The 14,884-nt window shown below is 40.4% G+C and overlaps 1 protein-coding gene across 4 annotated transcripts in view; it reads right to left on the bottom strand.

The window, feature by feature from the left end:
• The window catches only part of ltn1 (listerin E3 ubiquitin protein ligase 1), a 139,709-nt gene that overhangs the window by 20,004 nt on the left and 104,821 nt on the right, over nucleotides 1–14,884 (bottom strand). For all 4 annotated transcript variants that reach the window (XR_009446562.1, XM_048540310.1, XM_059650366.1 and 1 more), the window contains 3 exons: nucleotides 14,521–14,665; nucleotides 10,469–10,682; nucleotides 3,901–4,138 (listed from right to left, as the gene is read on the bottom strand). Coding sequence is in view for 3 of the 4 variants with exons in the window: in XM_048540310.1 (XP_048396267.1) it covers nucleotides 3,901–4,138; nucleotides 10,469–10,682; nucleotides 14,521–14,665 (597 nt within the window). In the remaining variant the exon portion in view is untranslated. The remainder of the gene's footprint in view (nucleotides 1–3,900; nucleotides 4,139–10,468; nucleotides 10,683–14,520; nucleotides 14,666–14,884) is intronic.

Below are 14,884 nucleotides of genomic sequence, written 5' to 3'. Positions count from 1 at the left end.
TCAGAGGCTTTGTATAACTTGATTTTTTTTTGCCAAAATTTTCTATTCTTGCTTCAGATTTATATCATTCACAGCTTTTGAAAAATAATTAGCCCCTTTCCAGGACTTGAAGCAAAAAGCAATATTCTATTTCGAAGTTAATTTTGATATGTTTGCCAGGCTTAACATAAATATATAAGGTTAAATACCATAAATACTTTTACTTAAGCCGAGGAAAGGGAAGACAAACATCACTTCATCTCACCAAACATTGTTGCCTCAGTGATAACTGGTAGCAATTGTTAGAAACAAAGCTCTAATCTTAGCTGGATTACCTGGTTAGGAACTTAATGGCAGATAATTGCTGTACAGTGCAAGTGAAATGTCAACAAGAGATCCAATACGCACCACACTTATATACACCCTGGAAGTATTAGATTAGATTTACAGTGTGGAAACAGGCCCTTCCGCCCAACAAGTCCACACCGCCCCTTGAAGCATCCCACCCAGACCCCTTCACCTATAATCCACACACCCTGAACACTACGGGCAATTTAGCATGGCCGATCCACCTAGCCTGCACATCTTTGGACTGTGGGAGGAAACCGGAGTACCCAGAGGAAACCCATGCAGACACGGGGAGAATGTGCAAACTCCACACAGACAGTTGCCCGAGGCTGGAATTGAACCCGGGTCCCTGGAGCTGTGAGGCTGCAGTGCTAACTACTGAGCCACCGTGCCGCCCCTATTCTGGGAACAGATTCAGAAAATTCAGGTAACAGTGTAAAACAAAATCAGCCTTAAATTAGGGAATGTAAAGTATCATCTAACACACATTTATAAACATACTACACTAGTCAGCAAATTGAAGCCACTGACTGGAACAGATTCATATTTATGTCAGCAGGTGTGTGATTGCAACAAAGTACCAAACACATTCTTTGGATGTAGTGTTCAGATTAAACACTGAGATTGGCTCTGGGGAAGAAGGCACTTGTATGAGCCAAATGGGATTCACCTGAACAAAGCTCATACAGAAATCCTTGTGGGGTATTTTGCTTGTGCTGTTAGGAGGACATTAACTTGCTGTGAACCAAGACAGAATAGCAGAAAGGAATACCAGGGGCACAAGATATTTGGAGACAGGTAGCACTTGTACAGAGAATAGAAAGTCATTAGGTGAAGTTGGACGAGGGAGAAAGTAATAAAATCTAAATCAGAATTACGGAGTATGGTGAATGTACTGAGCACAGAAAATAAGATTAGGGAGCTATGGGGCAGATTGCCATATGGAAGGCTGATGTTGCTGCAATAACAAACACTTGGCTCAAGAAAAGTGGCGGGTGGGGGGCGGGTGGGGAGTGCACGGTTACTGGATGTTAAATATTCCTGGGTACAAGTTGTTCAGAAAAGATAGGAAATGAAGGAAAGGAGGAAAGATGATGATATTGGTTTGGAAGGGCATTGCTGTGCTGAAACAAGAGGATGTCCCAGAAGTTCAAATACCGATCAATTTGGCTAGAATTAAGGAACAAAGAGAGTGCAAATACACAGACATGGAGGAACAAATCTGTGGGGGTATTAAGGGGACATGCCAATGTTATAGAATAGGAGAACTTTAACTCCTCAAAAGTAGACTGGAATAATGGTAGTGTAGAGGGCAGTGAGGGGCAAACATTCCTAGACTGTGTTCAGGAGAATTTCCTGCAGTAATGCGTGTCCAATCCAACAGGAAATAGTGCATTAATGGACCTGGTTCTTGGAGATGAGCTGGACCAAGCAGAGCAAGTGACAGTGGGGAGTCACTTAGAAGACAGTGATTATTGCATCATAAGGTTCAAGATTACGGCAGGAAAAGACAGCAACCAATCAAGAGCAAGAATTAATAAAAAGAGCAGAGCTGACTTCAACGGGACAACGGAGCAAGAACAGAATACAGCCATGTCCGCTGGAATAAAAGATTGGTGGGAAAAATTATTGTTAGACAATGAGATATCTTCAAAGAGGGGACGGTTGAGGTACAATCGAGATATATTTCTAAAAAAGGGAAATGGAGGGCATACAAATGCGGAGTTCTGTGTAAGGAATAAATGAGATAAAAGTTAAAACGAAGAAGAAAGCATGTGCTTACAACAGATGTCAGGTCAAAAATGCAATTAAGAACCAAGAGGAATAGAGGTAGAGATGATCTGAAAGGAGGTGAGAAAGATTAGTAGGGAGGCAAAGGAGGATTATGAGAAAAAACCAAAAGTCAAAATAAGGAGAATACTAAAGTCTTCTATTGGCACATTATTAGTAAAAAAAAGTGGTAAAAGACCCCATGAGGGACCCAGGCGAAGTGACAGAGGAGGAGGAGGTTCTGTCACTAGAAAGCTTCAAAATTGATAAGGAGGAAATGTTGGATAACATACCGATATTGGAAGTGATTTAGCATTGGGACTGGATAAGATGCATCCAAGGTTATTGAAGAAAGTGACATTGACACATCTGGGGTGCTGGTTATAATCTTTCGGTCCTTCCTAGACTCAAGGACGATGCCAGAAATCTGGAGAATTTCAGGCATCACACCCTTGATCAAAACCTGTTGTAAAGATCAGCTCTTAATGTCTTAAATTGAAGCCAAGACCTTAACTTAGCCAATTTCTATCCAAGTTGCTACTGTCACATTTATTCCATGATCTATAATGGTTCTCACAAGTCTTCTGTGTCAAACTATATCGAATGCCTTTTGAAAGTTTGTACACCAGATTAACAGCTTTCCCTTCATCGACCTCATCTGCCACCATTTAAAAAAAAACTCGAAGTTTTTAAACATGATTTGTTTGTTAGAAATTCATGCTGGCTCTTTCCAATCATCCGACCTTTTTACATATATTTACTATTTCCATCACAAATAATTGGTGGGAAAACTTTGAGAAACAAAGTTAATTAACTGGTCTGTAATTACTAAGTGATAGGAAAGTGTAGTGGTGAATAGATATTTTTAAGACTGGAAGAAGGTGGCAAGTAAAGATCAATGAAGAATTTTGAAGCAATGCATTTTGGCAGGAAGAACATGGGCAGACAATAGAAAATGGGGGGTACAACAGGAGGACTTGGGTGTATATGTGCATAGTGCAGCACAGGTGCGGACAGCAAATAATAAAACTTAAAATATCTTTGCTTTATTAACAAGGAGACAGAATACAAGATCAGGGAGTATATAGGTTTGGAATGCACTGCTGGAAATATGGTGGAGACAGGTTCGATTAAGACACTCGAGATGGCATTAGATGATTGTGAGGTGGCACTGCTACCCCACTGCACCGGCAACCAGGGTTCAACTCCAGCCTCGTGAGACTCTCTGCATGAATTTTGTACATTCTCCCTATGTCTGCATGGGTTTCCTCATCGTACTCAGGTTTCTTCCACAGTGCAAAGATGTACAGATTATGTGGACTGGTTATGCTAAATCGCCTATAGTGTCTCAGGTTGTGCAGGCTAAGTGGATTAGCCATGGGAAACGCAGGTTTATAGGGATAGGATGGGTCTGCGTGAGATGTTCTATGGAGGGTCGGTGTGTACTCAATGGGTTGAATGGTCTGCTCCCACATTGTAGGGATTATACTTGAATAAAAACAGTATATAAGGATCGGGAGATAAGGCAAGAGAATGGTACCAAAGTTCATTGAATGGCCGATGCAGACACAACGGGCTCTATGGCTCCCGTAACAATTCGGTGAATCCAAATGGAGGGAGGTAGTAATCTGGTAGGGTAGATCGCAGACTGTGTTATAAAACCTACTTGATTTCAATGTAATGAAAGCTAGACAGGTTCTTTGCAGGTAATACAATCTGCCCCAAGAGATGATGGTGTTAAAGATGAAAATCTGAATGAAACTGTCATATTTTAATCTTACATAAATCTATTTAATTTCTTACTTGTGCAATATAAGGTAGATTGTAATTTGCACAGGTCGAGCCTTACAGAGCAGCAATGGAGCCAAGGTATTCAGGATTGACTGAAGTTTATCAGGTAAATTAGTTTTCTGACCAGCAATGAATTTATGTGGCAAACTGTGATTCATCAACTGCTTCAATGGAACAAGTGCAGAAGCTTCTCCCAAGGCTGTTAACAGACACATTGAGGAAGGGAGAAGGATGGTCTCTTTGCACTCAGCTGTGGAGAAAGCAAAAATATTTATTAAATAAAAGGAAATGAACCGTGTAAATTTCTCTTCTTCTAGGCAATACTTCAAACATAACAATCTGCTGCAAAAAGAAACAAAATAAATGGCATGTTTTCTCAGAATTCAGAATTACTTGTCACCCCTGCAGCTGGACCTCAAATTTGGAAGATCCCAAATGCAATCATGTTATTCATTATTAAAGCCTAATTATATTGTAACCCAGAAATCATAACAGAGTCCGAGTATAGCGGCTACAGGATACATCTCATGCTACCACATTAATTATACTTTCTCTTCAGATGTTAAACAGGCTAATCACATTTACCAATTTGTGACATAGAATGTAAACCAATAAATTATTCAATTAAAAGTTATGCAGAAGAACAAACAGGAGACATTTATAATGTTGAATAATGTATTTCTGACCACTGCTTGAATGATGAAAGCAGCATTGAAACAACTGTCTCTCTCTCTCTCTCTCTCTCCCCCCAAGTTTGAATCATTAACCAGAGTCGCTTACTGTAAACATACAACCAATATGACCTTCTGATTAACCTGACTGGCTTTTAAATCACAAATAACTTGACCCACGTGCTCTTTCTCTGCGTCTGAAAAGTACACTGGAGCGACATGGTAGGTCTGTGGTTAGCACTGCTGCCTTACAGTGCCAGGAATCCAGATTTGATTCCACCTTCAGGTGACTGTCCGTGTGAAGTCTGCACATTCTCCCTGTGTTTACATGGTCTGGGTACTCTGGTTTCCTCCCACAATCCAAAAATGTGCCGGTCTGTTGGACTGGCCATGCTAAACTGGCCATAGTGTCCCGGGATGTGCAGGTTAGGTGGGTTAGCAATGGGAATTGCAGGGTTGTAGGGATGGGGTGGGTCTACGTAGGATGCACTTAGGAGGGCGAGTGTGGACTTGATGGGACGAATGGCCTGCTTTCACACCGTAGGGATTCTATGATTCATTTTGGCTAATCAGAAACAAACACTGCACAAAAAAAACGTTGTCCTCTGTCAAATTGTATATTTCTATCCAAAATCAATGTCTAAGGTATTAACAAACAGTCATACAGACATTGACAGAATTGAGCATTTCAGTTGAGAGCTGTGAGAGAAGAGAGATATGGCTTGAAATGTGCAAAGTGGCTAATCAACTGATGGGTGGGAAGATGTGGTGGTAGCGTGAGATAGGTGAAGTGGGGAGGAGTGAGTGGAATGGATGGTAGAGGTGCCGCACAGCAGACAGTAAAGTTTTATTTGTAGGATAAAGACACGATATAGATCAGGTGGTGTTAATGGCAGGTGTTAATAGCAGAAAACAGGTCAGTTCAATTTAGCACAAACTGATGCAAACAAGACACTGGGTAATGGAGGTGGTTGCAGTTCAAAACGGAGGATGGAATTCATGGCCAGAGTTGTGAACTCAATGTAGAATCCTGAAAACAGTAAACTGCCTAAGAGGAAAATGCGCCGTTTGTCCTCCAGCTTCTGTTGGGCTTCAGTGGAAGACGCAAGCTGTGAGAAGGATGGAAATGAGAAACAAAATTGATTAACTTTTCCAATTCCTGATAATAGCAGGAAGAAACACCAATGTCATCAACGATGTATTGGAGAAAAACTTGTGGGAGGAGGCTGAAGTAGATCTAGAACAAAGAACGGTCCACATATTATACAAAGAGACAGACATAAATTGGACCTACATGGGTATTGAAGGCCACATATTTTACTTGGAGAAAGTAAGATAACTAAAAAGAGAAATTGTTCAGAGTGAGCTTAGCCAAACAGGGGTGTTGGTGGATTGGGACTCTTCAGGCTTCGTTTGTAAAATATTGCTGTTTAAGGTGTACTGTCAGACTTGTGAAAGACTTGGAATGCAGTGACTTTTATCAGATTTTTCTGAAACCACTGGGTTTTCTAGTGACTAAAGAAATAAGAACAATCAAAAAACCATCGGAAGATATTGAGTGGCCAAAAATATGATTCAATGACGCTCTGAGAACATTCTATGTGGATTAGGTCCATAAGAGAAGCTAGAGAACTTTACAGCTGGATGGGTGTCAAAAAATTTCAGAGAAATACTTCAAATGAAGTGATACAAGACAAAAACTTGAACCATCACATGTCAGTTACATCCCCTGACCATGGGCGTAATGCGAAGTGGCAGAAAGCAGCTTGTCTGAAAGACGGGTCTGTGTCCACTCCTTCCAGGATTACACGAGACGAGAGATTTAAAACAAAAACCATCTGCTTCTCTGATGAATGTGTGCTAGCCTGAAGTTCCAGAGCTTCTAAATTATACTTAAAGTTACAGCTCATAAGCTGCCATTCTACCACCTCCAGTGGGATGTTACTGCCAGACATACATTCCTCCCCCCTGCACTCCGTTCCCTCCAGGACACCCTGGTCCATTCTTTCTCCTCTCCCAACACCACCCGAAACCGCCATGGTACCTATCCATACAATCGCAGAAGATGCAACACTTGTCTGTTTACTTGCTCACTATCCTAAATGTAATCCTTTTCCATTTACCTCTTCCTTCCTCACTATACAAGGCTCCACACACACCTTTCAGGTGAAGCAGCAAGCTACCTGCACTTCACTCAATCTAGTCCACCGTATTCATTGCTCACAATGCGGTGTCCTCCACACTGGGAGGATAAAACAGACAGGATTACTGCTTTGCAGAACATCTACATTATGTTCATAAAATGATACCAAGCTTCCAGTTGCCTGACCCTTCAACACCATAGTGTTCCCTGGCCAACATTTCTGTCTCTGGCTTGATGCAGCGATCCAACAAGGCTCAATGTAAACTGGAAGAACAGCATCTTATTTTCTGTTTGGGGACCTTGTGGTCTTCGGGACTCAATGCAGAACTCAATAATTTGAGAGCTTGATCACATCTTTCTACATCTTTTATCCACGCCCACACACACACCCTAGGCCCTGTCATGACATAGGTTGTTTTCAGCAGAACTATTTATAGTCTCCATGATCACTATCTAGCTTTTCTTCTTCCCTGGGTTACTAACAACAATCCCTTTCGCTACATAACCATTTCACCCCTCCGTCTCACCCACTCTCTCTGGGCCCTGTTACCACCTAGCCACTCACTCCATTCCCCACCCTGCTACCTTTTGTCCTCAAGATAAATACCACTTTTTCAAAAAATGCTATTAGTTCTGAAGAAGGGTCACTGCACTCAAAACATTAACTCTGTTTTCTCTCCATAGATGCTGCCAGATCTGTTTTTGTCTCGGGAAACAACCTCCCCCAGCGAATTTATGGAACATTACAACTTTCCATCATCAATTCCACACAGATGAAACAAAAATTGGTTTGTACTTTAAAAAAAATTGTTATAACTTAACCTACTTCTCATTTTTGAGAACAAAGAACGGAGAAAATTACAGCACAGGAACATTTGGCCCTCCAAGCCTGCACCGATCCAGATCCTCTATCTAAACCTGTTGCCTATTTTCCAAGGACCTGTATCCCTCTGCTCCCTGCCCATTCATGTACCTGTCTAGATACATCTTAAATGACACTATCATGCCCACCTCTACCACCTCCACTGGCAATGTGTTCCATGCACCCACCACCCTCTGCGTAAAGAACTTTCCACGCATATCTCCCTTAAACTTTTCCCCTCTCACCTTGAAATCATGACCCCTAGTAATTGAGTCCTCCACTCTGGGAATAAGCTTCTTGCTATCCACCCTGTCTTTACCTCCCATGATTTCGCAGACCTCAGTCAGGTCCCCTCAACCTCTGTCTTTCTAATGTAAATAATCCTAATCTCTCTTCATAGCTAGCACCCTCCACACCAGGTAACATCCTGGTGAACATCCTCTGCACCCTCTCCAAAGCATTCACATCCTTTTGGTAATGAGGCGACCAGAACTGTACGCAGTATTCCAAGTGTGGTTGAACCAAAGTCCTATACAACTGTAACATGACCTGCCAACTCTTGTACTCGATACCGCGTCTGATGAATGAAAGCATGCTGTATGCCTTCTTGACCACTCTATCGACCAGCGTTGCCACCTTCAGCATACAATGGACCTGAACACCCAGATTGCTATGTGCATTAATTTTCCCCAGGGCTTTTCCATTTACTGTACAGTTCGCTCTTGAAATGGATGTTCCAAAATGTATCACCTTATATTTGCCTGGGTTGAACTCCATGTGCCATATCTCCATCCAATTCTCCAATCTATCTATATTCTGCTGCATTCTCCAACAGTCCCCTTCACTATCTGCTGCTCCACCAATCTTAATGTCATCTGCAAACTTGCTAATCAAACCATCTATACTTTCCTCCAGATCATTTATGTATTTCACAAACAACAGTGGTCCCAACACAGATCCCTGTGGAACACCACTGGGCACAGTTTTCCATTTTGAGAAACTCCCATCCACTAGAACTCTGTCTCCTGTTGCCGAGGCAGTTCTCTATACATCTAGCTAGTACACCCAGGACTCCATGAGACTTCATGTGCTCCATTTACTCCATGTGCATGTGTGTGCACACAAATGACTATGTTCCATTTTACTTTTCCCTGTGTTTCAATAACTCACTTACTCTTTTACTTAAGAAAGCCTAGTCAAAAAGGCTTCTTTTACAAAATAAATCATCGGAACTGGGAATGATATCCATGAATGAAGTGATCTTTGTTAACACATTGTGTCCAACAGAGGGAAGAGGTTGAATGAAGAAAAACCAGTTCCTTCTTCCTTACCCAGGATCATAATGATCTGTAGATCTTCATCAAGGAACAGTCATAATACTGTCTTGGGTAAACTGTATAAAAATTCCTTCGTATTAAAATTAATCTATCGATTAGTATGCAAAACACAAAGCTTTAGTGTACAGATTTAGAAAAGAAGTAAATACGATTTACAAAGGCAACACTTATCAAAGCTATTATTTACAGCAAGATTCCAAACTCTCCAATTAAAATGGATCAATTATAAGTTCCCCAGGTCCCTCACATTCAAGGACCAGTGGAGACTAGGCACCTGCTCAGCTCCACAGAGAACATCATGTTCTTGGTTATTAATGCCTTCATCAAAATGCACAGCCAGGCACTGAAACAGTGGACAGGTTTGTCAGAGGCACTTGTTAAGCTGGATTCAAGGATGTAGGATTTCATCAATATTTTCAACATTATGCTAGTTCTGTTATGCTTCCATGGACAGAATGACAAACGCCCTGGAGGCCAACATTGAGTACACTCAGCATCTGCCAGTTATGCACATGGTCCCTGGTAAGGGGAGAGGAGGCAACAGACTGCGATGTCATTTTAGATGCCCTCTTCTCTCCAGAAGAGACAATGGTGCTGGCAGGCAACAACAGGGAGGAACAACAGATAGGCCTCTGAAGTGTCTTTTGGAGAATACGAGTGCCTCCGTTTCCTGCTTGGCTGTGAGTCCAAAGCTTACAGCAGAGGAGGGTGACGGTAAGCCTGCATGTGGGAACCTCAGCAGTCCCAGGCCCTCCAGACCCAAAGACATCAGGAGACAATCACCCAAGTCTTCCGAGCCGGCTGGCAAATCTTGATTTGCCCTATCTGGTCGATAGAGTGGTCAAGAAGGCATACAGGACCAACCAGAGAGGTGACTCCCTCCAAGTGAGTTGTGGAAGTCAAGATTGTACTCCAATGTAATGGGAGGCAGAGAAAGAAGAAAATTAGGGAATACATATGACACATTCAAAACATAACTGCAGATATCCTTTCATTTTTATAAGCATTTCTTCAGCTTGTAGTGTAAAAATGGTGGTAAGGTGTGATTTTTGCTGTCATTCCTGGTTACCAGTTAATGGACTGTCGAAAGGACAGTTTCCAGGATTCCTTATAACCTGTCGGCCATCATGAGAGACTTCACAACAGAACCTCTGACTTGATATCTTGATCAGAGCTATGAAAGCTACATAACATTTGTTCCATGGGAGGTAGATGCACCGTCTCCCTGACTGCTGCTTTTCCCCTAATGGTCATAAAACATGTCACATATAAAAATGTGAAAGTGGGATCACCTGAAGAAATCAAGTGTCCACGCAGATAAATAAAAAGACATTTATTTAGCAACACAAAAGGTGGAGGACTGCAAAGACTCAAAGGCTTACATTTCATTTGCACTAGTTAGGCACTGTTGGGCACAGTATCAAAAGAATGCCAGAAAATTAAAAGAATTCAGTAATCCTGTATTCAATACACGTGGTATTTTAATTACTGAATCTAATATGTATTTGTTGACTGAAGCATTTGGAATTCAACCAGTAAGTTCAAAAACATGACTATGCGTCCTTACCCGCAATTTTTAAGAACAGTGGTAATAGCTGTCCATATGCTCCTTCCACAAAGAAGTTGTTCCATTCATTTGGAAGGTTAGCAGGAAGCGTTGTGCTTATTTCTGGTGTTATTGCTTGAAACATGCGGCCAAGATCTGATAGCATGCCACAAATTTGGCAAACAAAATGCAGCACCAATGGCTTGGATGTAAGTGATACAATTTCACTCATGGTCTGAAATAAAAAGGACAATCTTTTAAAAAAAAACCTGTCAATCCAATCTGCGTGCACGTAAGTATAAAAACTGGTGTAAATACAGTAGGAAAGGCATGTATTAATTTAGTACATTGCAAAAGCAACAGAAAGATAAAAAATGGCACAAAATGAAGCACTGCTTACCAGAATATAGAGTTCTACCTAATGTACTGTATACTTCCTAGAATGAATATATTAGCCATTTAAAAGAAAACATTCCTATTCTTAAATTGAGAACTTACAGACTAAAAAAAATCAGTTTACATCTTAAAAAACTTAAAATTGCTATAACAAGGGGTAGAGCTGGGCGAACACAGCAGGCCAAGCAGCATCAGAGGAGTAGGAAGGCTGACGTTTCAGGTCTAGACCCTTCTTCAGAAATACATTTCTGAAGAAGGGTCTAGGCCTGAAATATCAGCCTTCCTGCTCTTCTGATGCTGCTTGGCTTGCTGTGTTCGTCCAGCTCTACACTTTGTTTTCTCAGATTCTCCAGCATCTGAAGTTCCTACTATCTCTTTAAATTGCTATAATTTGATTATTTTTCTCAATTCTATGTTCAAGGTGAGGGATCCTAACAGAGAAGCAGAAGACATAACAGTTTAAACACTCAACATTAGCATCAAATACTCTGATGGGAAACATAGCAAGGTCAGCCACAATATAAAGTTCCATCTGTTTGCTGCAGCATCTACTGAAGATCACCAGCGCACATCAGATTTTCACATCTTTCAAAACTGTCCAGCCTGGAGCCTCTCAAATCAAGATTTGCCAATATAGTTCCCCTTAGAATTAGTGAGTTATTACAGTAATTTTTGTTAAGAGTTTTGGAGGTGATTTCGATAGATTTGGAACTTTCCAAACGTGAAAAATTGGTAGTCTGATTACCCAATGTAGAAATAGCCTTACACTATTTTTATATCCAATGAATTGAAGTGAAAAGAATGTTGTGCAGTTTCTATGATGAATGGCCATTTCTCACAATTAGTTTAACACTTGAATAGCAAAATGACATTGTACCCCATGTAGGTGAACAGAAAGATTTTAAAGATTAGGAGAACCATTCAGCAAGACAGCAGCCTTCAACATTCAATGGGACAATTATCTTAAATATTCTGTTTTTTCCAGAAATGCTAAATTATAGGAAATAAAGGACTGCATTAATCTCTTTGGAGATATGAAGGCTGTGCTCATTGTCATTAACTAGTTAAATAAGTGAGGGAATAATAGAGGATTAGAGATTTATTTAATCAGAATAGACTCAAGTTATTATGTTTTGACAAAAGAATTGAGATCCTGGCACTAAATGTACTAATGTACAGAACATAGACACCGTGACTGGAATTGAATGACAGAGTTTCACCAACAATCTGAAAGAGAAAGAGCAATTCAAAAGGAAAAAATGTTGAGGTTCTCGCACTATATGTATGAAGGGGCACAGAACAGCCATGGTGACTGGCACAAGCCCGCTTGCTTCCAGGAGCTGTTTCATTATGCACTGTGTTAGCTTTCATTGTCATCATATTGTCACATGATTTTTAAATTGTTATGCCAATGAAAATTTGAGGTCATCTGAAACTATGCTCTCAGCAGCTGAGTTTACAGGAAATCCTGTTTCTCCATCACCACTATTCACACTAGCCTAAATTTAAACTGCAGTCAAGGAACTCTTGATTTTAAAATTTACATTGTTATTTTTCAAATCCTCCCATGCCATCATCTCACCTTATCTCTGCAATCTCTTCCAACCACACAACCCACATTTTAGATTTTAAATCCTACCTTTTTGATCAAACCTTTAGTCACCTGACCTAACAGCTCTGATGTGTCTGAGATCCTTTGCTCTATAATGTCCCCATGAAACACCATGAAATATTTCATTATTTTACAGACACTATATAAGTTGTCATAATTTAAGTTCTACGTACAGGAAAGATGTAAACAGTGTGCTAAAGCAAGCAAAGTTTCTCCTTTGAATAGATTTAATGGGGTGCAAAAAGCAAAAAATTTGAGAGTAAAAGAAAGAATAGTAGATGACAGATAGTCTCCGTCAGAATGGTCATAGTTAATAGTTCATGATTATTTGTAGATTGAATCTCTAGAACAGGAAGCTTGAATTGTGAGGTTCAGGTAATAACTCACTAATTCTAAGGGGAACTATATTGGCAAATCTTGATTTGAGAGGCTCCAGGCTGGACAGTTTTGAAAGATGTGAAAATCTGATGTGCGCTGGTGATCTTCAGTAGATGCTGCAGCAAACAGATGGAACTTTATATTGTGGCTAACCTTGCTATGTTTCCCATCAGAGTATTTGATGCTAATGTTGAGTGTTGAGTGTTGACTACAAACAAAAGTATCAGAAGTTTGCAGCAGAAAATGTTTGACATTACCTAAACCAGCAACTTTTACACTGTCCCAATGCCATCATCCAACAACATTAAGGAAGATAGCTTGGAAAAGACGATGTATGCTCTTAAAGGAAGTTAGATAACACTCAAAACAATTAAGCACTATATTTGTCGTCATAGTGAAACTGAAGCTGCAATCAAATCACTTTTTGATTTAAAAAAATCTTTCTGCTTACTGACTGACATAATTTACCAGCATTCAGCATTGTTCTAATTTTGCTAAACAAAATGATTCAGATTTTGCAGTTGACAGTGAATGAACAATGCTCATCGCTCATTTCAACTTTAGCTGATCAAAGACTTTGTTTTCTGTCTAGAATCATTGGGAGTTTGATGCAATACTGTGCCCTCCAAAGGGCACATGGGATCTGTGTGAACACAGCAAGCCAAAATGTGCCTCCTTAATCAATCAGATTGAAGAATCTTTATTCAGCACCATAGATTAAACCAGGAAGCTAAAATAAAACACTTAATTCAATGTAAAATCATACTTTAAAAAACAAGAAGGAAAATAAAGGATTGAGCTAACATAGTTAGAAAGAAAAAAAAAATGAATTCAAACCTAAAGGAAAGACAGCAGTGTTTCAGTGGTTAGCACTGCAGCCTCACAGCGCCAAGGACCTGGTTTCAATTCCAACCTTGAGTGACTGTCTGTGGGGATTTTACACATTCTCCCCATGTATTCTGGATTCCTCTCACAGTTCAAAGAAGTGCAGGTGGACTGGCCATGCTAAATTGCCCACAGTGTCCAGGGATGCATAGGTTAGGTAGATGAGGTCTGGAAAATGCAGGGTTAGAGAGATAGGATGGGCGGGGGGGGGGGGGGGGGGTTTGAAACTGGATGAGAAGCTCTTCAGCGAGTCGGTGTTGGGCTGAATGGCCTGTTTCTACACTGTAGGATTCTATGAATGGGAATTCATAATTATAAAAGTACACTTTCAGTGCAATGAGGCTGCATGGAAGTACAGTATAGCATTAAAAATTAACTTAGACATGATTAGCCTTGTTGATTTGGTCAATGGGTATTGGATAGTGGTTAAGTCTTTCACATCTTTCACGAGTTTTGATGTCTAATATTTGGCCAAGGAACACTATATAGCAAATAAAGCCAGATAGTAAAGGTGTGCAGACCCATGGAAAATAGGACAACATCGCAGTTTCTCTGCCTAAATCCCCATGTGAGACATGTAAATTGCCATCCAATTTACTCATTAATAGCAGTGAGCACCGATGGTTTCACTGTTACTCTTAATTCAAAATCTGGGCCAATGTTTACCAAGATTTTCCTGATAGTTATTAAGCAGCTCGTCATATTCAAGTCAAAAGACAAACATGATGTTGTTGCTTTTAAATCAGCAAATTAAGTCAGTTTCAATCCTTGAGTCACAGTCAGTACTTGTTCTAAACCTCACCTCCAACCATGTCAAAACAGAGCACATGATGAAGTCCCACTGTTCACTTGTTACTGAAGTTGGTAAATGTTTGATCAGCAATCTCAGAAAGCGTAGAATTTCCACATTGATTCCAAGCAAAGTGGACTCGGGACACTTCAAATTACTGCAGAGAAATGAGAGATGTTAAAAATTTACAAAATTCATGCTCTCTAACCAATCTGAGCCATAGAGTCAAAGTTCCTCCACATAACATTTAAAAATGTTTAAATCATGCTTTCAATCCGAATATTAGGAAGTATAGCTGGATGAACATAGCAGGTCAAGCAGCATCTTAGGAGCACAAAAGCTGACATTTCGGGCCTAGGCCCTTCATCAGAAAAGG

The sequence above is a fragment of the Stegostoma tigrinum genome, chromosome 12 (assembly GCF_030684315.1).
Source record: "Stegostoma tigrinum isolate sSteTig4 chromosome 12, sSteTig4.hap1, whole genome shotgun sequence".
In the NCBI taxonomy this organism is placed as follows: Eukaryota; Metazoa; Chordata; class Chondrichthyes; order Orectolobiformes; family Stegostomatidae; genus Stegostoma; species Stegostoma tigrinum.
This window is presented reverse-complemented; position numbering and strand designations above follow the sequence as displayed.